This window comes from Agelaius tricolor, unplaced genomic scaffold, assembly GCF_023055355.1.
Source record: "Agelaius tricolor isolate 1412-34295 unplaced genomic scaffold, bAgeTri1.0.p SCAF_38, whole genome shotgun sequence".
NCBI lineage: Eukaryota > Metazoa > Chordata > Aves > Passeriformes > Icteridae > Agelaius > Agelaius tricolor.
The window spans coordinates 2113229-2141011 of record NW_027269298.1 but is presented as its reverse complement, the minus strand read 5'-3'; the positions used below and the strand labels follow the sequence as shown (position 1 = coordinate 2141011).

General features: G+C 42.7%; 1 protein-coding gene across 6 annotated transcripts; it reads left to right on the top strand.

Annotated features, from left to right (window-relative positions):
• The first annotated feature begins 337 nt into the window (after nucleotides 1–337).
• Nucleotides 338–27038, top strand: TSC1 (TSC complex subunit 1). Of its 6 annotated transcripts, none has more exons than XM_071454376.1 (23): nucleotides 338–494; nucleotides 7616–7678; nucleotides 8693–8868; nucleotides 9727–9830; nucleotides 10427–10579; nucleotides 12230–12374; nucleotides 13378–13532; nucleotides 13832–13905; nucleotides 15332–15510; nucleotides 15944–16053; nucleotides 16289–16412; nucleotides 16777–16892; nucleotides 17121–17193; nucleotides 18511–18609; nucleotides 18702–19269; nucleotides 19491–19534; nucleotides 20060–20226; nucleotides 21083–21265; nucleotides 21619–21729; nucleotides 22226–22348; nucleotides 23314–23501; nucleotides 23609–23770; nucleotides 24047–27038. In XM_071454376.1, exons 3-23 carry the CDS (start codon nucleotides 8763–8765, stop codon nucleotides 24525–24527), a joined length of 3465 nt encoding a protein of 1154 aa, XP_071310477.1. In that variant the 5' UTR covers nucleotides 338–494; nucleotides 7616–7678; nucleotides 8693–8762; the 3' UTR covers nucleotides 24528–27038. The 6 variants fall into 6 exon arrangements, with proteins under 6 accessions (XP_071310477.1, XP_071310481.1, XP_071310480.1 ...); XM_071454380.1 differs by lacking the exon at nucleotides 338–494 and adding an exon at nucleotides 514–636 and having other exon boundaries at nucleotides 16780–16892; nucleotides 24050–27038; XM_071454379.1 differs by lacking the exon at nucleotides 338–494 and adding an exon at nucleotides 514–636 and having other exon boundaries at nucleotides 16780–16892.
• The last annotated feature ends 745 nt before the right edge of the window (nucleotides 27039–27783 follow it).

Below are 27783 nucleotides of genomic sequence, written 5' to 3'. Positions count from 1 at the left end.
AGGGATCCAAAACCAGGAGAACGAAACGAGCTTTGCACGCTCATCAATTAAAATCAATGAGATTTGGGGCGCGTGCCCGGGGGTGCTGTCCGGGAGCCACCAGAGCCGTGTCCCGCCAGCACCGCCGCACACAGCGATATTTCCGAGACGCTTTTTTATTTCATTTCAGCACATCCCCGCGCTTTGTGCAGGATCTCCAGGTGAAACCCAGGAGAACCGAAAGAACCGGGACCGACCCCCACCCGCCGCGTCCCCTCAGGGCCGGGCCTTGTTTACCGCCCGCGCGCGGCCCCGCCCCCCGCATCACGCGACCTCCGCCGCCGCAGCGCTGACCCCGCCGAGATCCCTCCGCCGCGGGACTCCGCGGGGGCGCGGCGGCCGCAGGCCCGCCCCCCGTTCATCCCCCGCGGCGGGAACGTCCCGTGAGGCGGAAGGGGTGAACGGAACGGGGAGGGACCCGGAGAGAAGCCGAGCAGGCAGCGGAAAGCGAGGCGGTGAGGCGGGACTAGGTTGCGCGGCGGAGGGATCCGAGGGCCGAAGCGCTGTGGTGGGAGGGGGAGGCAGGGCCAAGATGGCGGCGCCCTGTGGGCCGGAGGAGCCCGGAGTGGTAAACAGCTGAGGGGAGGAGAGGGCGAGGTGAGTGCGCTGGGCCGCCCCCCGCCGCCACCGCCGCGGCGACACCGGGGACGGCCGCGGGGACGGAGAGGAGGAGGCAGAGCAGAGAGATGAGCGGCGAAGCAGGGAGAAAGGGCTGGGGGAGGAGGCGGCAGGAGAAAGGGAAGGGGTCGGGGGGATGGGGAAGGCGGGGGGTTGATGTTCCCCCTGTGTCCCCTTTCCTGCCTCCCTCTGTCCCCTTTCCTTCCTTCCAGGCAAACTTGCTCCGGGGTGCTGCCCCTACCCCCCCTGCAGGGTCCCCCCGCCAGCCAAAGCCCCCTTTTAATTCTGTGCTTTTTATTGAAAAAGGCTCAGCACCCCCATTGCAAAGGCGGAGTAGCGATTTCCAGGTTTCCCCTGCCTTGGTTATTTGCTAAGGAGGTTCCCTTGTCGGGGGTTGGGCTTTAAATAAATCAGTTGTTAGAGTCTGTCCCCTCGGTGAGGAAGGCTTTTCTCATTTCCTTGCTCCTGGGTAGGTAATGTGAAGTCAGGATGTTGTTTACTTCTACAATAAAACATTTTGCTTCCTGTTATCACAAAGAACTTAGAAGGCTGCAGTTCTGAAGTTTTCACCCTTTGTTTGCTATGGATTTAGCCTCTGTCATTGTTTTATCAGTTTAGGCAGAGCTTCTCTCCTTGCTCTTCGGCGTTGGGGTTTTTTTAATGAATCTCTTACACGGCAATGAGTGAAAGGAAGAACGTGCCTTAAAGGAATGTATGATTCAAAACCCCTGGAAATGACCCAGAAACCAGGATCAGGTTTTGTGTGCAGAACTCTTTCCAGAGCTGCTGTTTCCAGAGAACCTTCCAGTGGGTGCTAATACAGGTTTTCATTCTTTGTGTGGTCTGATCCTGCAGTTTCCTGACATTAATTTCTGGGGATAGTTGTTGGAAATCTGTCAGAATCAAAGCACTGCTGGAGTGATCCCATTAGGTGAAAAAACCCCTCTTCAATTTACATGTATGAACAACTAGAAAGTAAATCTTTGAAAACTCTGGGAGTTCTAATAATCAGTGCAAACCTTGGGAATCCATCTGCCTGCTGTTGTCTTTGCTGAGCAGCAATCAGGTGCTCTGCTTATCAGAAACAGCTGTGCCACACTGAAGCTTAAAATGAAATCAAGAGCTTAAAAGCCTTTACTCAGTAAAAAACTGAGTAAAGGATTTTGCTTTGGTTTGTTCATTTGTTCTGGTTTTGTAGCAGCCCAGTTCACCCAGGACTACATTTGTGGGGAATTGCAGGGACTTACACCATGAAAATATAGTCAGAATATCTAATAAGTCATGAGATAAGCTTTAATTAAAATGATTTTATCTCTGGCTGTGTTTAATCCTGACACCTTAACTCTTTGTTACCTTTATGTTGACTAAAAAGTGGCATTATTAATGGATTCCCATGTGAGATACACTGGCCGACTGCAGATGTTTTGGTGTTTGGACAAATATTTGTCTTCAGTAACTATTTGTAGTTTAAAATGAATGCTGGCTCTATTTGCAGCTGGACTGCTGGGATGTTGACTTGTCCTGATTCCTGAAATTCTTCCAGCTGCCAGGCACCTTCTTGTCAGCCCTGACAGGAGCTGGGGATGTGATTCAGCCTCTGTGCAAACTGAGTGGCCTGGAACACATGCAGGGTGCAAACACACACAAATATATCTTTGGAAAAGATGCCTTTTTGTTTATTAGGAAGAAATTCTTCCCTTTGAGGGAGGGCAGGCCCTGGCACAGGGTGCCCAGAGAAGCTGTGGCTGCCCCTGATCCCTGGAAGTGCCCAAGGCCAGTTTGGATGGGGCTTGGAGCAGCCTGGGATAATGGAAATTATCCCTGCCCATGGCAGCATGGATGAGCTTTAAGGTCCTTTCCAGCCCAAACCATTCTGGGATTCATCCATAATAAGCAAATAAAATAATCAAAGCACTTTGCAGTGATGGAAGCAGGGGAGGGCACCAGATTTTGTGGCAGTTGCAGACAGGTGTGTGTTTAAGAATGTTCCAGCTTAGTGTCTGGTATTATGTGTTCATGTCATTTAATAAGCATAATGAGCACAAGTAATGATGTTTCCTTTCTCAGCAGAAGCGTTTCTTTGAGTAGCACATTAAGACCCAGAGTAAAGTTCTTGCAGTGGTGAATTGCTGTCACTTTCCTGGGCATTATTCATGTTTTGTTTTTACTTTACAGTTTCACATCATTTGCTATTGTTCTGTGTAATGCTGGGTTCACTTCTTGGAGCAGGTTTAAAAGGCCTTGATGAATACATTAGATAGGTTGCAGTGGTTTCAAGGTTTACTGAATTGCTGCCTAACTCTGTGAATATTTTGAAAGGTTCCTCTTGGGGGCAAAAAAAGAAATGCTGCAGAGATTTAGGAGTCTCAGTCCTTGTGTTAGTGCCAAGTTTAGAGCTCTCTGATCACCTGCTTGTAGTTAAAAAGATTTCATAGCTGGGCTGACTTTCTGTGTGTAGTGTTAATTAAATTATTCTAGAAAGCCAGGGCTTGTTCTTATTTATTTATTTGCTATTAATACATGCAGTTGTGTGTGAGGAATTGCAATAATCCCTGACTCCCTTTTGTGGCTGGCTGGTTAGCCTGGCTCCTGCCAGAGGGTGAAGTGACAGCCCTTCCATGTTTGGGCTTTTTATGACATGGATTGTTTTTAAACAATTTTCCTCTGACAGAAATGTGATGAGTAGCAATTAGCAGTAGTGTATTAGCACAGCATAGAGCCCAAAGAATCTTAAATATTGCTGAATATGATTTTCTCTCTTTGTTTGGGCTTGCTGGGTTGTTTTTTTCTTTTTTTTTTTTGGTGATATTCCTGTTCCCACGTCAGTTAAGCACCTGTAACAAAGTCCAGGAGAATGTGTATAATATCAAGTTATAACTATAAATAATGATCTAATTTAGTTATGGAATCTAATATCAGATCTTAATATAACCAGGAAAATATTTACTATTAGAAGAAGCCAGACACCTTCTTTCTTTAAAGATGAATAAATAAATAAAATTAATTGTATTGCCAGTTGTAGTGATCAGTTTGAAATGAGGTTTAGAGTGTTTAGAGTTATTATTTCTGGGTGGTGAAAAAGGGAATTATCAGCTGCTTGCTTTCCTATGCCACCAGTGGTTTTTCTCCCTGCTGGAACTTTTCATTCATTGCTTATGTCACTTGTATAATGGCAATGTTCAATTTAACTGTGAGGGAAATGTAAGATTGGGCATGGTTAGGAAGCATAAAATGGGCTTCAGTTTTTTGTGTGGTGAAAGGGAGGGGGTTAGGCTTAATCCTTTCATGACCAACATTTCAAAGATGTGAGTGAAAAGGGCTGCTGTGTTGTCAATCTGAATTTTTCTTTGAGCACAATTGCTGTAAAGTCCTTCTGTCCTCATTCATGGCTTTTGCCAGAGCAATACCTGGGGATGTGACCTGACCCTACCTGCCATAGAAATCAGATGGAAAAGTGTAAATCTGGAGCTTCTGATCCTGTGGTGTTGAGATCCCCTTTCCTCTTGGGGCAGAGGGGGCAATAACCATTTACTGGCACACCCTAAATTTAACTGCTGGGGGATGAGGAGAGATAAATGCTGCTGCTGATCCCCCTGGCCCAGAATAGGTGCTCCAGGTGCCTGAATTTGGGTGTTGTTGCAGCAAAGGCTGAGGGTGTGTTTGTGGTGTGTCCCCCTCCTCCCCACCCCTGCGAGCAGCATAACTGGCACTACCAGCTGCTTTTTCATTTGGCTTGGGATAAAAATACACTGAACAGAAGAACATCTTCTCTTGACAGAAATACTTACAGAAGTCATAATCTTTGGGAATACTCTGCTTTTTCTTTCTCTGTTTAGCCTTTTCCAGTTAATATTTCTACAGTCTCTCCCTTTGTCTCGAGTTTGTAGCTTAAACTGTTTTGTGTTGTTAAATTAGCTACTGAAAAAAAATAAATTTAGACTTGGTTCTTGGCTTGTTGGTTTCTCCTTTTCCTTCTGTAAGATGGCTCCAAAGCTGTGTTGGTACTTTAATACTTTTTACTAAGTATATCTTAAAGAAGGCTCTTGAATATAAGAAATGCTGTGGGTGTGATATTTTTCAGTGAGATTAAAATGCTGCATTTTTAAAAGGTATTTAAACAGACTTTTTTCTACACTTCACTAACCAAGTACTTTTGATCTTTTGTATAAAACTAGTTTTAAAAGTTAGTGAAGAGTCAGTGACTCCAATCACATGGAAAACTTACTTGTTTTAATCCTGTTAGTTGCAAGAATGGCTGCAGGGATGTGGAAATTCTTGTGATTGCAGTACCTGGGGATGGCAGCATTAGAGAGGCTCATCTTGTAACTGTGTATTTGAGCAGAAAGCTGTGCTGGTGCTGTGATACTGTAAAGGTGTCAGGGATGTCCTTTTCACAGCACAAGTATCAATTCCAGATACAAAATACCCTGACAGTCAGTGGCTGTTTCACAGGGTGATGGGAGCCCCTTAACCTGGCCTGTGCTTATCTACAAGATTTGAAAATCACATCCCAAATTCCTGGTGGGACTGTGATAAATCACACTGACACCACAGAGCTGAACTCATCTGCCAGCACAGGGCCTTTTCTGACTAAAAGCCTGTTGCCTGTAAACTACTTACTCAGCTGCCTTTGCCTGAAAAAAGTGTGGCATGATTTAAGACTATTGCTGGAATTTCCTGGCTTGTTCATTTGTGTTGGGCACAGATTTAGAGCATCTCAGTCTTACTTAGAGTTTAAAATGACTTTACCTTGAGAAAGCTGTGATTTACTTGTTTAAAGTTGTGGCCATTTGTGTGCAGTGGGGTGACAGCATTGACTGGTTTGGTGTAACTTCAGATGAACTTCACCTCGTGAGGCACCTGTGTGTAACATTGCCCCATCTTCAGATGTGCTTTGAAATACTTTTATTCATATTTTGAATACTTTTGGAGTGGAGACTGCTCTACTTTAAAGAACTCCAGTGCATTGAAATAATGGATTGAAAAGTTGAAATAATGGATTATTGGATTTATTGGCACAAGGTCACTCCAGCCATCTGTTTTAGTCAGGGAGCTTGGGAAATGATCCGTTACCTACGTGTGTGTGTGGTGTTATCAGTGCTGAGCTCCCTTATCAGCCTCGCCCTTATCTGATGGCAGGCACAATGGCACAAAGTTTGAAATCCTCTTAGCTACATTTAACAGGGGTTTTCCCCATCTATCTGCAGAGGTATTGTTGAGCCTGACTTCCAGAACCCATCCAAAGTGTGGTTTATGATCTCACCAGGCTGCAGGTTTTCCTCTGGCAGTATCAGAATCTGTGAAACTGCTGTTGAGGTTTTTACTGGTGTGACAAAGATCTGGTTCAAAAGAATGGTATTGCTCAAGGACAATAAGAAAAAAAATCACTCTTTTTACTGGTATGGGATAGGAATCAAAGAGAAGAGAACTGACAAGGTTTTTATGGGGTAAAAAAGCAGACACTTGTGTTTCTGCTGCTTTAATTCTTAAAACAGGTTTTCCTTGCAGTTGCTCTGGGGGTGTGACCGTGCATCTCTTTTGTTAACAATACTTAAAAGAACTAATTCCTGTTGTTTAGGAAGCTGGTGAATCTGTTGCTTGACCAAAGCTGAGGCTGTCCTGACAGAAATCGAGGGACAGCCAGGCTGGTTTGAAAATGTGCTCTCAGAAATGAAGGAATGGTTTCCCTGGAGCGAGCTGCTTCCCCATACAATGTTGCAAATGCAGTCATTGAGTCAATTCGATATTATAATAATTACTAGAAGTGGAAAAAGCTGTTGATTCCTCAAAATTATTAACAGAGTGGAAGGCTGACTTCTTAAGTTGCATAGATGTGTGGCTTTAAACCTTTGAAAGGATGGTGTCACTCTCTGAGCATTGTTTGTCTCCTAAACAGCAAGTGCTTTGAGGAAGGAGTGGAAGCTTTGGAGTCTGCACAATGTAGGGGGAAAAAACAACAAAAAAACCCAGACCAAAATCCTAAACCACAACAAATGGCAGCTCTGATTTTGTGAAAACATAGATCCATTCTGCTTTCAGTAAAAGGCAACTTCCCTCACTCCAAGTCTCTGTTATCATCCAAGTCTTGCTCACACTACCAGCCAGTTTTAAGGCAGGTTTAGCATTTTGCCAGCATTAGACTAGAAAGGAAATAGCATTTAAATCGAAACACTTCAGTGATCAGACTCTGCTGGCTGCTTGTACATGACCTGGAGTTTCTTTGGACTATTCAGTTATGATCATTGAAAACTGAGGCTGAGGGGTTTTTTGTTCTGCAGTGGTGATTCCTGCAATGCTCCAGCCAGTTTGTTGCTACTGAAATGCCAGTTGGGAGAGTGGTGCCATATTTTCACCTTTGAATTTGCAATCAGTGCCAGGTTAAGTAAGCTGATGTCTGGTGGCACTAAGAAAAGTGACCTTGGGCAGTTCTGCAACTGCAGAGTGATATGTTGCAAATGACAAAGTTTACTGGTGGACACGTTAACTCCTGCTGTCCAGTGACTTTGTTAAACATAAATATTCAAGAAAGTAATATGTATATAGGTAATTACAGCATTATCATTTGAAACAGAGCACTGTTCTGTGGTCCTTGGCTAATGCCTAAAAATGTTTGGAATAGAATTTAAAGGCTTAAATGAATTACTGTATGTTCAGAATAGAGAAGAATCCTTTCTGTGTAAAATTCTACCTACCATAAATAAAACTCTAGCAGCTTTTGAAGGGTCACAGTACAAAACCATGTAGTTTGAGGTAATTGCACAGCTTAACCTGTGGACAGCTCTGGAAAGAGCAACTGCAGCACCATTTGGTGTTTTTCAGACTGACTTCTCATGCAGGGGGTGCACAACTCTTCTGTTCTGTGTCAAAAACTTAGTGATGTTCTGGACATATACCTGGTGTGATAAGGAAGAAATAAATTGTGCCTTTTCTTAACCTCTTTCTGTTTTTTCTTTATTAGTGATCATGAAAGGTGTGTGGCTGACAGCACTGCAGACAGAAGCTCGGCTCATCCACAGAACAGGTGTTGTAAACACAACTGCAGTAAAAAAACCAATTTTGTGTGTAAACTTAGTATGTGTCAGTCTTGCCTTCCATGGGGGAAGTGAAAAATGTATTCTAGCTTGGAGTAGGAGGGAAAAAGAAACCCTTGCTGATAATATGAGGTGTGATCTAAAGCCAGATTTGTTCTTCCACTGGGAAAGGTTTGGTATAGGATTCTTCTGGATGAAATAAAACCTGATTCATTTGGTGGTAGGTAGGTCAGTGTGACACCTGAACCCCTCTGGTGCTGGTAGATGGGAAGAAGCCATTTTAAATGCCTGACATGGCTTAGATTTGCTCCAGCTGACCAGTTGTTACCTGCACACTGTTGCATTTAATACTTGCTGCAGTTTTTGCACTGCAGAGTTTGGGATCACAAATCACACCAGTGAAGTCAAAGTGTGTTGTGCTGCTCAGGCTGCCCAGGAGCAGCAGCAGCTGCAGCAGCCCTGCTTGAGTTTCCCAACAGCTGCAGCCTGGCCACAGCTGCAAAGTCTTAAAGCCCAAATCTCTCAGAGTGCAACAATGCAGAGCCCAGGGCAGTGAATTCCTGACCTGGTCACAGGAGTGGAGAAGGATCTGGAGGTGTGTATTTTCTCCAGATTTTAGTCTTATGCAAAGAACTGGAAAGGTGGTTTGAGGAGGAGTTGCTGTAAGAACTCAGGAATGGAGTTTTGTATTTTATTCCAAACTTTAGCTTCAGTTTACTGACCTGGAGAGTAAATTAAAAAAAATATGGTAAGAGAATGCTCGGACTGTATAGATACTGAGGTTTTCTGCAAAACAGATTAATATCTTTGTGAAAAACATGAAGAAAACCCTACTCATGACTCATTGGCTTTTTGGAAACTCTTACAGCTTTTATTGCAGGTGTGGAAACCCTCACAATCCTCTCAGTGTTAAATGGGCACTTGTGTGGAAAGGGAATAGGAGAGATGAGAGATTTTATATGGAAAGGGAAAAGTTCACTCATCTGCTGTCTCTTCTCTCCTAGTCTGGTAGAAAGACACCAATGAAGAACTTCCTGAAGTTTTAACCTCCACATTCATGTCAGTACGTGCATCATGGCACAGCAAGGAAATGTTGGTGAGCTCCTCTCAATGCTGGATTCTCCAATTCTGGGTGTCCTGGAAGATATAACAGCTGCATTCAAAGATAATCTCATTTGTGGTATGTATCCTTTTGTGTAGTTTTGGGAAGGGTTTTGTTTTCACATCAATAAAAAGGTAGAATGATGTAGGATTTTTTTTTTTCTATCAAACACTGTCTTTGCAAATGCAGCTTGAAAGAAACTCTTGATATTTGGGTTTGAAATTGCTTTAAGGATTGAGGCTTCTCTTCAGTCCATTTTGCTTAATGGCATGGCTCCTGGAAGGTCTGTTACATAATTGTTAAAACACTATTACAAAATGACTGGCTTTTCCTGAGGCAGAGCCTCAAGTGTGAGCTGATGAAACTTTCTTTGTCAAGTGTATCTAGAAGGAATTAAATGTCACCCACATTATGGGAACCAGTGGGATTTTATTAATAAAAAAAACCCTCAAAAAATCCTACTCCCAAACAAAACAACAGACTGAGACTTTGTGAAAAGTGATTGCTGCTGTTGAGGCATCACTTGTGCTGACAGAGCCTTTTCAGAGCATGAGAGCACTGCCAGTGTCCTTGTCCCTGAACTTGCTCTCTTTATCTGCTGAAGGGAGAGAACATCAAGTCACTCCTGAGCACTTTACTGGGTAAAGCACCCTTGCAGCTCAGCTACCTGTGGGGTTTTATGGTTAGAAAGGAATTGTTGGTTGTTAAAAACCCTGTTCCATTGCCTGAGCTGAATGCATTCACTTGAATGGTTTGGAACCAGGAAATGTACTTGAGAGGTCTCATTTTCCCAAAGGTCTCCTAAACACCAAGCATTATGGTAGAAATTGTGTAATAATTGCCTAAAAGTTCTGCAATGTCCTTGCAGCAAATGCTTCATTTTTAGTGTATTGAGAATGTTTTTGGCTTTTTTCCTTGCTGTCCCCAAACTGACAGACCGTGGGCCTATGCTTGTCAACAACCTGGTGGACTATTACTTGGAAACCAATTCTCAGCAGGCACTGCATATTCTGTCCACTCTGCAAGAGCCTCATGACAAGGTAAAAAAAAAAATCTTGTTATGGCAGATTTTAGCAGCCTTTAAATAGCATCCATTAAAACTCAAGAGGTTCCACTCTGGTGTAGAATTACCTTGCTGTGGAGATGTAGTATCTCTGTAGTAAGAGTAGTTTAAGCTTTAAAAAAAAACTTCAGAGGTCTCTGTTTCTTACAGAGTTGCTTAAACTGACCCAATTAAGCAAAGAACCTCTGTAAAGGAAAGGGTTTGGAGGATTAATGTTGTCTTTTTGCAGTGCTCCTGGTGCAGGATGTGTTAGCCTAAAACAAATTGGGTATTTTGAGAGCAAGTAAGGATTTAAAATAGATTGGAAGTGGCACTACAAATTGGCTGCTGCCCATATTTTTTTTTATTATTTACTTATAAACATTTCAAAGTGCAGTAGCCTGTATAGTTTGTCTACCAGTAGCCTCAAAGTTATTGCAGGGTTCTATTTCCTCTGGGACCTTGTATATTTGTAAAATGCCCATAGTTTCCATATTGACAAACTGCTGAATGTAGACTGGTGAAATAGGGTATAGAGCAGTTAAATATAAATACCTTTCTTTTTCTACCACTCTCTGCAAAATCCTTTGTCAGCATCTACTGGACAAAATTAATGATTATATGGGCAAAGCTGCTACTCGTTTACCCACCCTCTCTCTGCTGGGACATGTGATAAGACGACAACCATCTTGGAAACACAAACTTTCTCAAGCACCTCTCCTGCTTTCATTACTTAAATGTCTCAAGGTAAGAACTGTCAGGGCTGTCTGTAAAACACCTGATGTAAACTTGCATGCAGATGCAAGGCATTTGATTCTTGTTTTGATGTCATTTAGCTAAGCCACAGTGCTATTAATATCAGCTGAATACTCTGTGCTGATGCTGTTACTGCTGACAATCTTGTTTCTAAAAGCCACGGTCAGTGTGAGTTAGGAATGTTTATTAAAACTTTCCCAAAATAGGTTAAAGACAAGAGGGCCCTTGGTAAAGTTGGTGGATATCTTGAATGTGAACCTAATGAGAAATACAGTAACTTCCCACTGGTGCAATGTGAATTTGTGTGTCCTCTACTTGCAGTGTAGATGGGCCAGTCAATGGACTATTCCCAGGTGAAATTACCTTGGAATTGTCAGATTTTCCCTTCTTAGCTGTTGACATGCTGGATTACAAGGAGGTAGCTGTTCCCCCAGTCTTTGTGGGTTTTTCCCCTCATCTGCAGATTGATCAGGTATAATACTGTACAGCACTGTACCAGTGAATAAGCAATGAAAAGTGCTTTGAGACCTAGAATGCATTGGCAGTAATGGAATTTATTATGATAGTGAAGAATCCACATTAGTCATGAAGTCACATTTAAATGCACGATGCAGTCAAGTGCCAGCACTCCTCAAAACAAAACCACCACAAATTTGTAACTGCCAAAGGAGCAGCTCCAGCTGCTGCTACTGGAACTCCTGTCGTGCCTGACAAGATCTGTTGTCCTTTGCAGTGTGACTGAGGGAGGAATGAAGTGTGTCAGAAAGCTGCTGGCAGTAGGACAGAGATGTGGAAGTTCTGGGGATGTGGACAGAGGGTGGGGATGGACAGGAAATGTGCTCTGATAGGTTTTGTGTGACTGAGGGAGAGTAGACACACAGAGGAGGATAAATCCCTAAAACCTCTGTCCCATCTCCTGGGAGATACCCAGAGAGCTCAGCAGCACCTGCCCCCCAGCCTGACCAGTGCTCTGTGCACCCTGTGCTGACAAAGCAGAGAAGCTACCAAGAAAAATGTGCATTAAACTGAGGAAGCAAGCAAAGAGTTTGAACATTTTACATGTCCTTCCCTAAAGTCTGATTCTCTCTTCCTGTTTCATCCAGCCAAAGGTTTGTACTGCCACATCCCTTTCTTGTGGGACAAACCAAGGTGTTTGGTCATTGTTTGAATCACTGCTGGGGGAAATTTCCAGCAGCCAGGTTTAGCAGAAAAGCTTTTGACTCCTGTGTTGGTAACTGGCCAACACCCTTGAACACCCTGATCAGATCTGCAGTTTCTGAGCCTCTGAGTGCTGTGTGTGTTTAGCTGTGGGAAGGAAGGAAGGTGGCACATAAGATGCTTCACATACCAGTAATTGTTTTTACTCAGCTGTGGAACTGTGGTGATGTTCCCTTTTTAACTAAGCCAAGTATTTCTACAAAAAAGCAGCAGAGTAGGAGCAAGAATCTCAAATCTATTTTTTCTTCAAGTTGTTCTTTATGAAAAACTCAATAATCTTGGATCATTAAGTACTGGTAGGTTTCAGAGGGACTGTTTCAATAGAGAACTTTTTCCATGATGATGATTCAATGGTCACTTCATCCTTGGAAAAAAATTAAGTTCAACACATTTGACTAATGCAGGTTTTTTCCCTTCTTGCAGACTGACACAGATGTAGTAGTACTCACCACAGGTGTCCTAGTGCTAATAACCATGTTGCCAATGATTCCTCAGTCTGGCAAACAGTACCTTCATGATTTCTTTGGTATCTTTGGGCGTCTCTCAGCCTGGTGCTTGCAGAATCCAGGTGAGATTTCAACTTTGTTGCATGCAGTTGTGGTCTGCAGTATCCTTGTGACTCGTGTGCAGTTGGTGAGCACATTCTTTTGTGAGACTCTTAGTGGTCTGAGCTTATTTAAACACGTGTTAAGCCCACAAGAGTTCTGTTCTTTGAGAGCATGGGGGAGTTCTTTGCTCAGAATTTAGAAGTCTCTTAGAATCTTCCATGTGGTGCTGCTACTCTGTGAAATTTCACTGAACCAAAGTACTGCCCTGGTGATAGTGAAAAGCAGAGATTGATCTTAATGGAGAGAGAAGGGAAAGTGCTAATGTTTCAGGCAGATTTTGGGGAATTTGATATTCCCAGATATAAACGGGGGGGGAGGAAAGAAACAACATATCTAACAGTTTGATTTAACTATCAATAGTCATGAAGGTTGATAAAACTGGTTTTCTCAGAGCCCTGGCTTTGCTGAATTTGTTGTAAGGGGTCTGATGTCTAACACCAGCAGTATCTGTGACTGGCTCATGGCTGAATGAACAAATGCTGTGTTAAGCACATAGAAGTGCTATTTAGAGAGCCATTCTGCATTGCAAGTAGGATTGGAACTTCTGAGGTGAATACTAAGATTTGTCTGCTGTGATTGCTTTTAGTGGCTACAAGCTTTTAGTTTTTACCTTTTAAAATGAAACAAACCTTAGTTTCGTTTTTTAATCATTCAGTCAGTCTTACTCTGGCTCACTATCTCGAGGAGTTTCAGGTTTTAACTTGAATAAAAACAAAGCTGTGCTTTGAGAATGACAGCACACTGGTTGGAATTAATGGTTCTTATTTCCCGGGATTGCTATGAGCTGATGACTAAGTGTTGCTTGTTTTCTGAGAAGACTTCACAGTTTCAATAGGGACTATTTGTACCTCAGAAGACTTGTTCCAGTTAACATTTCAAATTTAAAAGTACTTTGTTTGCATTCTTAGAACTTTTATTCTTTTCTCCAGTGTAATGAAAAAAGATTCTAACTACTTTTTCCAGGTCATGTGGCAGAGATTTATCTTGTCCATCTTCATGCCAGCGTTTATTCTCTCTTTCATCGTCTTTATGGAATGTATCCTTGCAATTTTGTCTCCTTTCTGCGCTCTCACTACAGTATGAAGGAAAACCTGGAGACCTTTGAAGAAGTAGTCAAGGTAAAATGCTGCTCATCTCTGTGTTATCTGAGGCAAGAAATTTATAGCTATATATTCCAATTTAATACAATTAATTTGTCAATTCAGTTGAGGGCTGTTCGACAAAACAGTATAAAAATGAGTGACTTGACTGAAAGCTCATTGGGATCAACTCTTGAAGCTGTGGTGATGTGTATTAACCTTACTTGTTAAATGTAACTTTCTGAACTTTTGGGATCAGTAGTTTGCTCATCAGCTTTGTGTGCTTTAGTGCAATCCAAAGTGCTGCACTGATAACAAATCCTTCTTCTTCCTCTCAGCCAATGATGGAACATGTGCGTATTCATCCAGAGTTAGTGACTGGATCCAAGGACCATGAACTGGACCCACGAAGGTATTATATGTTCTCTCTGCTATTAGGAAAGGCTCAAATTGAGCAGCTTTCTCTGGGGTTATTTCAGAAGGTTGCAGCAAAACCTTTTCTGTCAGCATTGCTTTGTGTGGGGGTGTTTTGCCACCCAGATTTGTAGGTGCACCAGGTAAACATGTAGACTTTCCTCATCCCAGCTTTCAGCTGGATGAATAAGCAGAAACTGTTGTGAAAGGTCATTAACAACAATGTTGGGGTTCTAAATTCATTTTGTGTCTGGGATGGCATCTGTCTTCTACTTTACTTTATCTTATTTTTATGACTTAATGATCAAACGTCCTCATAAAGATTTAAAACAGTTTGCCTATAATGAATAAAGTGAAATTGCCAGAGATGCTTCATTGGCTGAAGGTTTGGGTCATATCCCTTGGGGTTCTTGAAGTATTTGATGGGATTTAAGTGTTTAAAATGGCTTCAGTGTGTCTTGTTTTGGTACCTAGATATTGGTTCATTTAACAGATCAGTTCTTTTAACAGGTATGTGTTAACATTATCAGCTGTATTAGTTTTCTTTAGCAATAGGCTCATTTGCCTGCAGCAGCACCACTTGCTGCTTTTCTCTTGTCTCCACAGGCCCAGCCACTGAAGAGGAGAATTTGACTCTTGTTGCTGCACAGTAGTGCTCTTGCCCTGCTTTTCAGAGCCACTAGGAAATCACTCCTAACTGGGAACCCATTGAATGTCACAATGCTCAATTTTGCAGGGGGGAGGGTGGCACCACTCAGGAGCACAATTGGCACAAACCTTCCAGTGGAAGCCTTCTCTTTTGGTATTTTGGACAGAGAGTATTTTACTTTCCAAAGCAACCCAGCCTTTCATAGACAGCCTTCTGGGCTTTCTCTTCTTTACAGTGAATTTCCATCCCCTGAAATATTGGGCAGATCTAATCTGGCTGTTTAATTTAGCAAGAAGTAGTTCTCAGGATGAAGGAGGTAGTAAAAGTAAAAAACATTCCCCAAACTTGGGAGGAAAAACACAGATCTGAAACTGGCATTGCAGACAGTGTTTGCTTAAGTAATACAGATTCCCTCACTGCTGGCATGTCTAAATTTTGACTACCAACATCTGAGTGTAGTTGAGCTGATCTCTACAGCTGCTGAAGCTCAGGATCAACCAAGTCTTCGTATGCTGTTCCTCCTTTCCAGAGTGCTCCATGGCAGACCTTTATGGATCTCTGTGTCAAAGCTGTTTGTCTCCTCTTTGAGACCCCCTCTCACAAGTCATCTGGTTGCAATTTCTGTCTGGTGCCTTGTTCCAGTTTGGCTGGGAGCATGCAAAGCTGCCTGGAACAAATGAGCCATCCTACAAGCCAATTCCTCCTATCTCCAGGAACTCTTGTTTTTAACAATAATTGACTAACTTACTCTTTTGGATCCAAAAACTGTCTGCAGGTGGAAAAGGCTAGAAACTCATGATGTTGTGATAGAATGTGCCAAAATCTCCCTGGACCCTGCAGAAGCCTCCTATGAAGATGGTTATTACTCTGTGTCTCGGAAACTCTGCACAAGCTCAAAACATCATCAAACTGACCCCAGTGCCAGCTCTTACATTGACATACAGAGCAGCTATGGTAAGACCTGCCTGATGGCTAATCAATACCCAATTGCTGGAGAAGAACTGACCCTAGAGCAAAAAAACCCATCTCACTAATTTATCCCACTTAAAAGTCTGATTGTTAGGCACCAGAAAATAAACTATCATTAAAAAATAAATACATAGATATATTTTCTATATGCAGACATACAGCATATTCTCAGCATTGTCTCTTCATCTCCTGTCCTCCCTACCCCAAAACAACAATAAAAAAAGAAAGCTGTAGTATAATGTATGCAACAGATATTTTTGGGCTGTAAGAAAAATCTCTAGCTACAAATGTGTATGTTGAATTGAATTTGAAATGCTTTGATTAAAAGCCTTTAAGTCCTAGCCAGAAGAGTCATGGGTTTGTATTTGATGTGTTGGATGCTTTGGAATTTTGATTTTCTCTTTTAATTAACTTTCAGGGACTTCTACCCCATATTCCACTCCTCGGCTAACACTATCACAAATGCCAGGGCAGCTACCTCAGATTCTGAGCCCACAGTCCACGAGGCTGTCAACTGAGCCACAGCAGGTAAAGCACAAGATGAAGCCCAGCAAGTTTGCATTCTTTGCACTTTCATAATTTCTTGTGCCAGTCTTAAAAATCCATGCGCTTTTGAGCTGTGCTGTGAATTCTTCAGAAGTTGGTGTTGGTTTCACATTTAATTAAATTTCATGAGTTTAACTGATATCCTTTGTGAAGACCTGGATGCAGGTGCTTCACATGTTCCTTTTCTGAGCTCTGCTGTGTTTTATTGTGTGCACAGGTCACCATCTGGAGCCCCTCTGCAGTGTGTGGTATGACCACGCCACCCACGTCCCCCGGCATTGTCCCATCAGAGTCATCCCAGTCTGCATCACAACCCTACAGCAAAGCTTTTGGCACATCTGGTACGTGCTGCAGTTTGGAATTAGGCCTTCAAGGTTTGTTTTACTGGAAATTCTGGCTGTAAATTTTACTGGCAGTTCTTAAGTGGGAATACCACATCATGCCAGTTGATAGGCTGGACTGATTACTCCTACAAACTGAGTACCTCAACTAGAGCAGTGCTGATGCAAACTGAGAGGGAATTTGTGAATTCAGTGCCAAAATCAGGAACAACTTTTGGGAAACTGCACTTTTGTGTTGATGAAAGTTGAAAGAGATTTAAGAAGTAAATGCTATGAGGTGTTTAAATGTACAATTCTTCACATAAAATGTTCAGCTGAAAGGAGGAAGGGGGAGCCTGCTGAGAGAGCTTGTGTTCCTTTTCAGCAGGGGGGAAAGGAACACCTTTGGGAACACCAGCCACATCTCCTCCTCCACCCTGCACTTCAGATGACTTTGTCCATGTTTCACTCCCTTCAGCTGCTGCCACACCTCCTAAAAAGGTATTACAAAATTCTTCTGCTGAACTAATCTGGTTTTTTTTCATTGACTTGCCTTAATGCAGTGACCTTAACTGAGAAAGAAAAATCAGAGTAGGTGGTTTATAAAAAAATTTTGCATTTCATTGCAAAAACTCTTCTAAATGTAGACAACTATTGCCACTTCCAGCTGCACAGTTGCCAATGAAATCTAAGGCAATTAATGAGTTCTGGATTTCTTTTGTTTTCCAGGAGGACAAACCAGATTCTGGGAGGCCTTTACTGCACCGACAGCAAAATGTCATAAACAGCGATAAATCATTGGGTAAACTCCATTTTCCTCTCCCCATTATTACAACCTACTGTAAACAACTCCAGTTTTTATTGACACTTGTTCAAATTCCCAAACACTTTTCCACAGGTTCTTTTTTCCCCTGAGTTCTTTGTAGTTCTAGGATCCCACTTTAACCTGTGATTCAACTTAAAACCTTCTTGTGATGCTTCTGATTTCAGTTTAACCATTCATGTTCAGAAATAGCTTGAGGTTTTTTTTTACCTTACTCTCCTGCATATTTAAAAATGCAAATATAAACTGAAGGCTGAAAAGGGATATTTATTTTTATAAAAGCTGATTTTTTGAGGATTATTATTAGAAGCAGCAAGTTCTATATTAAATTTTGCTTCAGCAAGTTATCTGTCACATGTCTGGATCAAACTGTAAGGCTGCACATAAGGATAGATATGATGCTCCCTCTTAAAGGCCTCTGTAAAAACTTTGTTTTCTATCTACAATTCTATTGCTGTACTTGAACCTATTTTAAAGTCCTGTGGAATACTGAAATCAGTATGTTGAGGAATTCAACTTTTAATAGATAAATGTAGATTCCATTTTCCATTCTCTGTCATCTACCTCTGTGACAGCTGTAGAAAGGGATTTTGGAACTGTATTTGAGACTTCTGTGCTGTGAATCTTAAACATCTTCAAAGTGGAGATGATAGTGAAATCTAAAGCTGGTTTTCTGTGGTGTAGTTGTGTAGTACCACTGGAATCTGAATATTCTGAATTCCAAGTTATGAACAAGCCAAGTTTTTCACTGAGTTCCTGATCTGTGACTGAGCTGAGCATGAGATTTCTGTCTTGCAGTGTGTATCCCACAGCTGCTGTCTCAGTTTTGATCAGTGGCCACATATTGGCAAGTTTGTATTACATCAGATTGCTAAACTTCCTTTTTTCAGGCAGGTGCTGTGTGCTTGTGGAGCCAGCTCAGAAGCTAAAGGGGAGGTTAATGCTCATGTGGAAGTGCAGCAGTCACAGTGCACAGCAGCCACCTTATTTTATTTATTTAATGGGTTGAATTGCAAACAGCACATCCTTCCTCACAGAGGTTGTGCAATAGCAAATTTCAAGTTTACAAAGTTATGTTTTGGGATCAGGACTGGCCTGTGACTGATCTCTGAACTGGTTCCATGTGGAATGGAACAGGAGTCAGATACCTTCCTCCTCTGAGGAAGCATCTGAAAGAGGGAAAGCTTTTATTCTGAGGATCTTGCAGCAGTAAGACTTGTGTTTTGTGCTGTGCTAAGGCTGGAGAAAACAGCATCTGTACAACTAACTTTTTGTTTTCTTTTTTTTTTTTTTCAGACATACCCAGTAGTAAAAGTTCAGTAACCTTAAGTGATCTTCCAGAGTTTTTAGGTGGGTTGTCGTTTGAAGATAGCGCTGAGAAGGACAGAGAGGAAGGTAATGTCTGCCCTCCTTACCTACATCTTAGCTAAGGAAATGCTTGTCCTGTTGAAATACCAGATGCATCATGGTGCTCCCCCTCTCCTCAGATGCAATATCTAAAGAGATCTCCGAGATCACCACCGATGCTGAACACATGGTGCCTAGAGGAGGATTTGACTCCCCGTTTTACCGCACAAACGAAAGTCTGTCAGGCTCTCAGAAGAAGACCCACTCAGCAGCCTCCAGTGTTCAGGGACACAGTCAGACCTCTGAGCCTTTAACATCTCTGGACAAGCCTGGGCCTGAGGGTGCACGGGAAACACCCAAACAAACGTTTACTCCCATAGACAAGCCCTGTGGAGGCCCTGGGGAAAGCCCTGCTGGGAACAGGGAAGGAACCTCTGGGGAGCCGAGTATTCTCACTCCCAGCCCTTGTAAAGTACCAGCACAAAGGAGAGTGGTGTTTGGGAGTGGGCAGCCTCCCCTCTATGAGCACCTCTTTGAGGTTGCATTACCAAAGACTGCCTACCTCTTTGTTGGCAAGAAGACTGAGGAGCTGCTAAAGAAAGCCAAGGGAAGCCAGGATGAAGACTGCATGTCCTCGACTTCTCCCGTGGAAGTGCTGGACAGGCTGATTCAGCAAGGAGCAGATGCACACACTAAGGAGCTGAACAAGTAGGTGACTGAAAATCTTACTTTGCAGACTTTATTGTTACTCTTTTTTGTGCTGGCTTAATTTTAAGTTGTGCCAAAAAAAGCAGCTGCACAGTTCCTCCCTAATCTTTTTATACCAACTGACCTTAATTGTACTTTTACCAGGCTATAAGCTCTTTTGAGGTGAGCATTCCATTTTTTTACTTAAACTTACCTGTTAATGCTGCATTTTCTTTTTTCAGATTGTCTCTGCCAAGCAAATCTGCTGACTGGACTCACTTTGGAGGTGAGGAAATTTCTCATGTTTTGGCAATCTGTTCCTCTATTATTAGACTTGCTTAAACAATGACCTGCATACTTTTTGCTTGTGGGTTTTTAACTAATGCTGCAGAAAGATTATGCCCTCCACTAAGTCATGGTTTATCTGCTTAGCAAATAGCTGTGTTCCAGAGAGATGAGCTGCTTTTTTTCATCTTTGAAAAGTGCAAAATTCTAGACACTTCTTGCTTTTGACCATTTCAGCCTTGCTAAGCTTCTGAGTGCTGCTGGTCATCTGACAGATCCTTGCACCTTCTCACTGCTCATTCAATCTACAACTGATGGTTTTTCTTCCTTATTTATGTGTCTGTGTCTTAGTTTTGTGCTCTGAGGCTTTTGTGATGATGGTGGCTTGGCTTTTTTTCCTTAATCAAAGGACAATCCATTTGAGGCACATATCCGTTGCTCTGGGAAAAATGTTTAGGATTTTTGTGTTGGAGACCAAATAAAACAGAGAGTGCAGCTCAGTAACCTCTTCTGTGTCCCACTGCAGGTTCTCCCCCCTCAGATGAGATTCACACCCTGAGGAACCAGCTGCTTCTGCTGCACAACCAGCTGCTGTACGAGCGCTTCAAGAGGCAGCAGCACGCGCTGCGCAACCGCCGCCTCCTGCGCAAAGTCATCAAAGCCACGGCCCTGGAGGAGCACAACGCTGCCATGGTGAGCAGGGACGCAGCCCCACCAGTGCCTGAGACACACTGGTGCTGCTAAAAGTGTTAATTGGCCTGGCTGGTACCACTCAATTAACAAAGAAGCCTCATTTGTTGCTTTATTGAAGTGTTTGTGGAGTGACTGGTTCATGAGTTCTGTGTGCTGTCATTATTAATGTCAGCAGTTTGTAGTTGACTGCAGGCACCTGAATCCTTCCTGCTTGACCCCTGCCAGCACTGCCAGCTTCCCTGTTAGTGGGGTGGTTGTTCAATGCCTAAACACCTTACTGCATATTTGATACAGTATTGTCCTTTTGGTCCTCAGATGAGGACTAATAGCAAAAGCTTTGGAAACTCAAATGTTGTCTTCCAGAGTTGTTCACTGTGATAGAATTTGAAGATGTAAGTGCACTGAAGGGTGTCTCAGTACAGATTTAGGTGTGTTTCATAATTTATTTTCATGTTATAACTAATTCCATCAACAGTTTCACCTTCTGATAATTAACTACAAGAGCCAAAAATAAACTTCCAAGTAGGTTTTGGAAGATGGAGTGTTGCTTCAGCAGTGAGGCCCAAGTTCCTGTTGAAAGCACGAGAGGCAGTGGAAAAATAGACTATTGCTCATTCATGCTTTCAATGTGGCTGTGAGTTTTCAGTCTGTCCACCCTCATCACCATTTCGTCTCCTTTTCAGCCAAAACCAAGCCAAGCCCCAAAAGCCTTGAGAACATGCTCTGTAGAAAATGTTGTGTGTGTGGAAAAGTGTTTTCCTGCATGCTGGTAATGACAGCTTTGCTTGGCTGAGCATAGATGTCCTAGCTGCTGAGCAGGTGTCTTGTCTGATGCCTCATGTGGGATTCTTAACAGAAAGATCAGCTGAAACTGCAGGAAAAGGAGATCCAGGCCTTGAAACTGAGTCTGCAGAAAGAACAGGCAAGGTACCACCAGTTTCAGGAGGAACATGATAATATTGTGGCTCAGCTTCACAGCCAGATCCGACAGCTGCAGCACGACCGGGAGGAATTCTATAACCAGAGCCAGGAATTGCAGGTATGAAGCAACAACAAATTTGTTGTCTACTAAATGGTTTTAAAAATAACCTTCTTTGTATCAAGGCATGAAATACCTGAGAGAAAGCTGCACATTTTTATTAGAGATACTGTCCTGATTCAGAATAAGACAGTGCATAACTAAAAGTGCTTCACCTAATATTGTCCTTTTATAGTTCTGTTTTGTCCTGTCTTCAGCTTGGAAATAGGAAAAGGCAGGTTCTTAGCTGGTTTGGAGGGGTCAGTATAACTTGATTTCCAATGCTGGGGGTTTACAGCCTCACAGTTCTGTGCCCTTGCTGTCCTTAGTGAAGTTTCAGAACCCTGAGTAATTTTTTTTTGTCACTTGAACAGACCAAGCTGGAAGACTGCAGGAACATGATAGCAGATCTGAGGTTAGAGTTAAAGAAGGCAAACAACAAGGTGTGTCACACTGAATTGCTGCTTAGCCAAGTTTCTCAAAAGGTAAGAAAAGTCAGTGTTCCCAGGGTCCCTTTGTGTCTTTCTGATTATTTTTTATCTGATAGTTTTCATCAGGTGCTTTTTCTTGATCTGAAAGAAGCCTGTGCTGAGCTCCATAGAATGGGATATTAATTGCACAAAAACAACACAGAAAAATGTATTTTGGTGAAGAAACTCTAAACTCAGTTAAGGAGCTTCTGAAACTTCTTATTTTGGCTTTTTTCCACAGCAGGGATTTGCAGATTGAGCATTATGAATTTGTATTAAAGCTCTGCTAAATCTTGACAACTGAGAGATACTGTTTATATCATAAGTTAAATGGAGATGAAAAGTTCTTTATGAAAACAATTTATTCAACACTTAACTACCTATGAAGCATTGGATTTTAGCCTTTGTTTCCCTTCTTCATAAAAGTACCCTGTGAACACAGTGCCTGTCAGCTGTGACTCTCCTGACCTGTTCATCCCAATGTTGGATTCTGTTCCATTTCCCTTCCCAGCTTTCCAACAGTGAATCGGTGCAACAGCAGATGGAGTTCTTGAACAGGCAGCTGCTGGTTCTTGGGGAGGTCAATGAGCTGTACCTGGAGCAGCTGCAGCACAAGCACACAGACACTACAAAGGTACCAGTGCAGAGGACTTTTGGGGAAACTTCCCTTGAGGTCATCATCCAACAATTCCCAGCCCTGAGTTCAGAAGGAAAGGCTTTGTAACTTAACAGACTCTTTGTTCTGAAATTGATTTTCAGGGATTTGATTGTATGTTTGATCTTCTGTTCAGATGTTTTGTGCCCTGTGGGTTTGAGGAATATCTTCAGTGCCCCTTTTGAAGGCTAAGGAGGAGTTGTTAGGGTACACCTGGGGTGTGTTTTAGCCAACTGATGTAAACTTTAGCCAACTGAGCAATTTCTTTTCCAAAAGCCAAGACTTTACTGTGCTCAAATGTAACTGACAGCAGATTGTTGGTAAAATAATGCAGGGTAGTAGTGCCAGAATTTGTGGAAAGATCTTAACAAGGATTTTATGGGTTTTTTGAGGTGTTACTTCAAAATGAGCATCTCAGCCTTCCCACTCAGTCATTTTCCTATTAAAAGTTAACAGTAACTTCAGTGAAACTTCTGTGGTTCATATGGTTTTACTTCCTGACTTCAAAGAAACCTTTTTTTAATTAGGAGCAAGTAAATTACACAACAATGTAACTGTTCCTGCGTGAGAGCACGTAATTAAAGAAGGTGAATAGTACACTGAAAAAAAGTCTTCTACTGGTATTTAATGAAGGTCCTGTTGGAAAATGGATTTAAAATAGAGTTTGTCTACTCTAATCCAGTGCAGAACTGGCAAGAGTTGCTTTGATGAAAAGAGGTTTTCATAAGGAGCATTAATGTGCTAATAAATTCCAGTGATGTGTAGTTATTTTAATAGTGTACATCTTCAGCAGGGCTGGTTTTCTATATCTGTTTTTAGAAATGCTGCTTTTATTCTGGCTTGCTTTAAAATGTGCCTATTTATAACATCAGAAACATGTCTAAACACCAATAAAAATAACACAGGATCAAATTAGACTTTACCATTGTGTTGTTTGCTTCAAGGAGGTTGAAATGTTGCACGCTGCTTTTCGGAAAGAACTGGAGAAAGCAAAGTTGTGTGTTCAGCAGCAAAGCCAAAGGCTCGATGCTTCCCAGAAAAGGATAGCTGAACTGGAATCTCAGCTTGCAAAAAAGGACCACCTCTTCCTGGAGCAAAAGAAATACCTGGAAGATGTTAAAATCCAAGCAAGGTAGGGGCTTTCCTATGTAACATTTTAGCTGTGCTTTGACTGATGCGCTGTCACAGCTGAGGCAGAATCTGGAGATTTTGGACATTCTGGTTTCTCTCTTTGCTCAGGGGTCAGCTGCAGGCAGTAGAAAGCAGGTACAAGGCTCAGAAAAAAATCACCCAGGCATTTGAGCTGGAGATCTTGGATCTGTTTGGGCGGCTGGAGAAGAGCAGTCTACTGAAAAAACTTGAAGATGATAAAACAGAAGCAGCTGAAGCAGCAGAAGAAAGGTGAGGGTGGTGGTGTGAAATCTGCATGACCCATGTGGGATTATGTTAGTTTTGGACTTAAAAACAGTGGATGTTGCAAAGCTGAGTGTGTGACACATCTGGTTACCCCCTGTCTCTCCTGCTTTGCCCCAGAAGTGTGAAAGGAAACCTGTTGAAGTACATACCCAGAGGCAGAAAGGGAAAGTAATCAAAGTTAATCTGCCCTGGCCAGCATTTCCCTCTCCACTGTTTAATTACTGAGATTTCCTTGACACTGTGTCCTCTCTGTTCCCCAAGCAGGCTGGATTGTGGTAATGAAGACACAGCAGGACACAGTGAAGAAACACTGGGTAGAAATGGAGAGACCAAACCTCCCAGCACCCGAGGCAGCAGTAGCAGTAAGGGGGGCAGCAGCAGCGAGCTCTCCACCCCAGAAAAACCCCAGAACCAGAGGCTGAGCAGTCGCTGGGAGACATCCATGTTGCTGGAGCCCTCCACTACTGTCCCACTGACTGTAGGTTCACTCCCCAGCTCCAAGAGCTTCCTTGGAATGAAGGCACGAGAATTATTTCGAAACAAGAGTGAGAGCCAGTGTGATGAGGAGGGGGTCAGCATCAACAGGCTGTCTGATGCCCTAAAGACTGAACTATGTAAAGATCCAAGCATGGAGTCAAAGGCCCCTCCAAGCCCTGAAAACCTCTCGCCTAAGCTCCAGGAAAGCAGTGTTGGACAGCTTCATATCATGGACTACAATGAAACTCATCATGACCACAGTTAAAGAGGAAGATAGTCAATCAGTGTTATTTTCATATTCTTGGCATAGAACAGGAGGCGTGAGTGCAAGTTTAACTAAAAGCTTTTATGTTTCTTTGGTCTGAGCAGTGGCTCATGCAGCGGAGCAGGATCGATGGCCAGGAACGGAAGGAGGCTGCTGAATGAATGCAAAGTGGATTTTTGGGTCTGGAATTGAAAATGCCCAGCCTAACTCTTGCTTCTTTCTCAAATTCAATCCTTAGCAGCGTGTACTAATTTGAAGGGACAACTGTTAGCATTTGCAAGTATTTTTTTCCCTTTCTCCCTGTCCCCAGTTGAGTGGCTGCGTTTATGAACTTGAGTGCAATATGAGGCCAAATTAATATTTGTGAGTTTACTCTGAATGCTTTGTATTTCTTTGCAAGCTTCCCATTTAGAGCAGTTGGTTGTGCTGCCTGTCCAGGTGACTTTGGTTCCTTTCATCCTGGAAAGAAGCAGCACTAGAATTTCCAGTGCATTCTCTATTTTTGCCTGTCCACTGTCCCACATCCTTCAGAGCCCAACCTTCTTTAAGTTGGAGTCTGATTGAATACCCAAACGTTTAAAGAACATTGTACCTCTGCAAAATGATTCATTCACCCTAATTCATGATCATTGTTTATATTGTCCTTAACATTTCCTGGGAAGTTACATTTGAACAGACAAAAAGGAACTGGAGCTCGTAATGCAGAAGAGACCGTAAATGCTGAAGACTTGTTAAAACACCAGCTTGAGATCTTCTTGGTGTTTGAAGTGTTTGCCTGATTGACCTCACCCTGGTTTGTATGTGAAAGCAGTTGGGGTAGGAGAAGAGGGAAGAGGAAGCTTTACTCAAGTAGGGAGAGGATGCAGAACATGGAGGTAGAATTCCAAGCTTATGAAGATCTGCAGAGGAGGATTTGCTTCTCTAATCAGGGAAATGTGCTGCTTCACCCTTCTTCATTTGTTCCTGATCTGAACAAGACCACCATGTTTCAAGAGCAAGAAATTGGCTTCATTCTTCCTGGCAATACCTTTTCAGGCTTGCCTTGGAGAGCATGGTTTCCTTTCAGTGCCCTCCTACTCAGATTGCAGCACATTTTTGAGTTCAGCAGTGTCAACTTGGCTCTAGGTCTCTCCCCTTCACCCTCATCCTACTTCCGTAGGTGACAAGGCTGAGGAGGAATCCTGCTCACACTGAAATCAGAATCCTGGCGTGAAGCCTTTCGGTGTTAATCATGTTTTAAGTCAATGATGAGCCTTCTGTGAAGGAGGATTGTGGGATCAGAGCTTGTCAGTGATCAGACTCAATCTCCTTCGTGACAGAACAGGGCCTGCTGTTAGGAAGACAGTGCTTGTTTTAAATGTCCCGCGTGGCTGGGTCCAGGTGTACTCAGACGGTTCCGGCTTCACAATTCCCCTGCATCACTCATGGCCTCTTCTCCTAAACATTCTGTGGGTGGCAGCTGCTGTTTAAGAACCACCTCACATAGAAATCAAGTCCAAGCACACTTGCATTTGTAGTTCAAATCCCTTCTTAGCCCAGCTGGGAACGAGGCTGTCAGAGCAGCTCAGCTCATTGCTGACAGGACTCGTCCTCCCATTCCCGCCTCCTCTGTAACTCCAAGGTCTGAATACATTTCTGCCTGTCTTAAATTATTCTCCGTGTCCTTTCAGTTGGTCAGTCCAAACTCTGAGAGTAGAGGTGAACTTCAGTGGTTGTGTCAAAGCTGACTCTGCATGGAGTAGAGAGTAGAGAGTTGGTTGTAAGTGGCAGCCTGGTTTTGTCTTTAGGCTTTCTCAGACGTAGTGGTAGCAAACGTGGTAGCGCGTGTTTCGGTGAGATTCGGAGCTTTCCTGCCCCTCTCCCACTGGATCCCAGCCTGGGGAGTGAATGGTTTGCACACAAAGGGCCTGATGGGCCTGCTCAGCTGGGAATGTTGGAGGAGCTCCTGCCCATCCTGCTCTGCCAAGCCCAGGTCTGGCGTTCCCAGGAGAGGCAGGTTTTGTGTCAGTCACAAAAATGCCCTGGCAGCAACGCAAGCTCTTTGGTAAGGTGGCTTTTTTTCTTCTTTTAAACAGGATTTTAGCACCAGGATAGTAATGGAAACCACTTTAGGTTTGTTTATGGACCACAAAGATTATGGAGGAACAAATTTTGCAATTTTCTTTCCTAAGTCTAAAAATCATGGATCTGCTGTATGTAGTTAACTTGCAGTTTGTTTGAAGGGGTCCCATCAGTGAAGTGGAAACAGATTTTTTTAACTGACTGCTTTTAGTTAAATCTAAAATTGCTGTCTTTGTCAAGTTAATCTGTTCCCTGCCTCGCTCTTTGTAAGCATGTTAAACAATCCACATTAAATGCCATAAATATGAAATACGAGGAAATGGTACAATCGTAAGCTAAAGAGAACTTAAACCAAAAGGAGGTTTTGCTGTCCTTATTAGAATGTTCTAAAATGTCAAGGCAGTTGCTTGTGTTTAACTGTGAACAAATAAAATGTATTGTTTTGCACTACTCTGTGTTAAATTCCCTGCCAGACTTTTTTGGGACCAAACACATGGAAGGGAGTTCAGTGTCCAAACATCTTCCCAGATGGGACAGTCCAGAGCAGGTCAGTGCTGCTGCCCCTTTGCACAGGATTCACCATTGGAAGCTCATTTTTCTGCATGGAGCCAAAGCCTTTTTTTTTTTCTTCTGTGACAAACAAACTCACCAACAACGTGCCAGCATAATCCATAAATGAACTGCAAACAGTTCAGTGCTGCAAATCTGCTAGTGAGCTTCTGCATGGCCTTGCTCCTCCAGGCCAGGACTGCACAGTGATTAGAGAAATTAATAGCTGGAAATGTCAGAGCTTTGTTTGCAAAGCTGGGGCTGCTGTCAGGAGTTGGCTCTGTCTGTGCTTTTCCCTTCCATACAGTGCATACACGAGGACACTTCCTCAGACCGCGAGGAATTTTGAGGCCACTTTATTCTAGTGAGGTAAGGTTGTTCTCTTGTTCTGCTTTTTTCCCAGACTGGCATTTTGTCACTGGTTCTGGTCTTTCATTGGTTTTTATTTGTTTGGTTGTTGTTTTGTTGTTTTTTTCTTTCTTCTCTTCTTGAAATAAATTAATATTTAAAAGATTGCTCAAAACAGTTTAGTAATCCATACACAAGCCCCAGCATTCCAATTAAGGATTAAGTATAATTCTTAAATATGAGCAACACAGGCAAAGGTCTAAGTTGTGCAAGTGGCACATTGTGAACATGCTTTGGC